Source organism: Aplysia californica, unplaced genomic scaffold (genome assembly GCF_000002075.1).
Source record: "Aplysia californica isolate F4 #8 unplaced genomic scaffold, AplCal3.0 scaffold00006, whole genome shotgun sequence".
NCBI lineage: Eukaryota > Metazoa > Mollusca > Gastropoda > Aplysiida > Aplysiidae > Aplysia > Aplysia californica.
In genome coordinates this window covers 685,536-686,659 of record NW_004797276.1, presented here as the reverse complement: position 1 = coordinate 686,659, position 1,124 = coordinate 685,536, and the positions used below count along the sequence as shown (strand labels likewise).

Here is a 1,124-nt window from a genome sequence, read left to right as displayed (position 1 = left end):
ACACACACATACACACACATTAAAACTAGAGAAAATATAATATGTATTTAAAAAAACTATAGATCCAGAGTACCACTCACCTCTCAGTGCCCACCATGTACTGCTGCCTCTCAAACTCAGCCTCCAGCCTCTCTAACTGCTCAGGAGTGAAGATGGTCCGGATACGTTTTGTTTTGCCTACGTTTTTCCTCTCCTGTTTGTCTGAAAAAGAGAAACGGTTAAAAAAGAAAATAAATAAAAGTCAGCGACGACTACCTTAAAAAAAACAAAACAAGTTTGACAACACAGGCACCTCTGGATATACGACAAAGATGTCATTTTAAAACCGACTAAAAGCTAAAATAAAACAGGAAAAACCCATTTCAATTGAAGTATATACAATGTTGGTGGATTTCACCGTCATCGCACAATTTTGCCTAGACTGATTTTTAAAGGTCAGTTTTTAGTGACCATATTCCGGGCGTCTATTAACACAGATAAATTATTGATGCGTCAAATGATGCAGAATTTATCAAACTTTTAATTGGTAGGCTGCATAAGCGGGTAGCATAAGGTTATAACACGATGATTGGGTGATTACATTTTCAAGTTTGTTTTGGACGCCACTGTATAATTTGTAATATTTCTGACGTAATTCCGGTTTACTACGAAACGCACCGTTTGACTCAATTTGGAGCCAGTGCATGGTGCGCACACTTCGTAGTAACGAAGTTTTTATAGAGAGCATAGCGGCGACCATGGCAGTGCATGAGTCATAGATTAGAATTCAAGTGTCATAGCCAACATTGCACCGTCCGGGCTATCAACTCGTCAGACTTAAAGGATCAGTCGTACTTCGAAATAAACGCCTAAGAAGTGATATCATACTTTTTAAAATCTGAATATTTTTTTATCTCCACGCTGTCTCTTCTTCAGGGGAAGACAAACAATTTAGGTATATTAAGATCTAAACGGTGTCGACAGGGGCGTAAAACTTCTACAATTGAAATTGTGTATTCACGAAAATAGGGACTTTGAATGATATGATATCCCCGCCCCCAACCCCGCGACCCCCGCATACACAAAGACAAAACAAAATTGCTCTCAAAGCGAATAAATCCCGTACGGTTAATACTCTGTGCGCC

The 1,124-nt window shown here is 39.1% G+C and overlaps 1 protein-coding gene across 1 annotated transcript in view; it reads right to left on the bottom strand.

Moving 5' to 3' along the window:
• LOC101854766 overlaps window positions 1-1,124 on the bottom strand; it is a 7,448-nt gene that overhangs the window by 1,917 nt on the left and 4,407 nt on the right. The window contains exon 2 of the mRNA XM_013081321.1: window positions 81-232. Within this exon, the coding sequence (XP_012936775.1) occupies window positions 81-232 (152 nt within the window). The remainder of the gene's footprint in view (window positions 1-80; window positions 233-1,124) is intronic.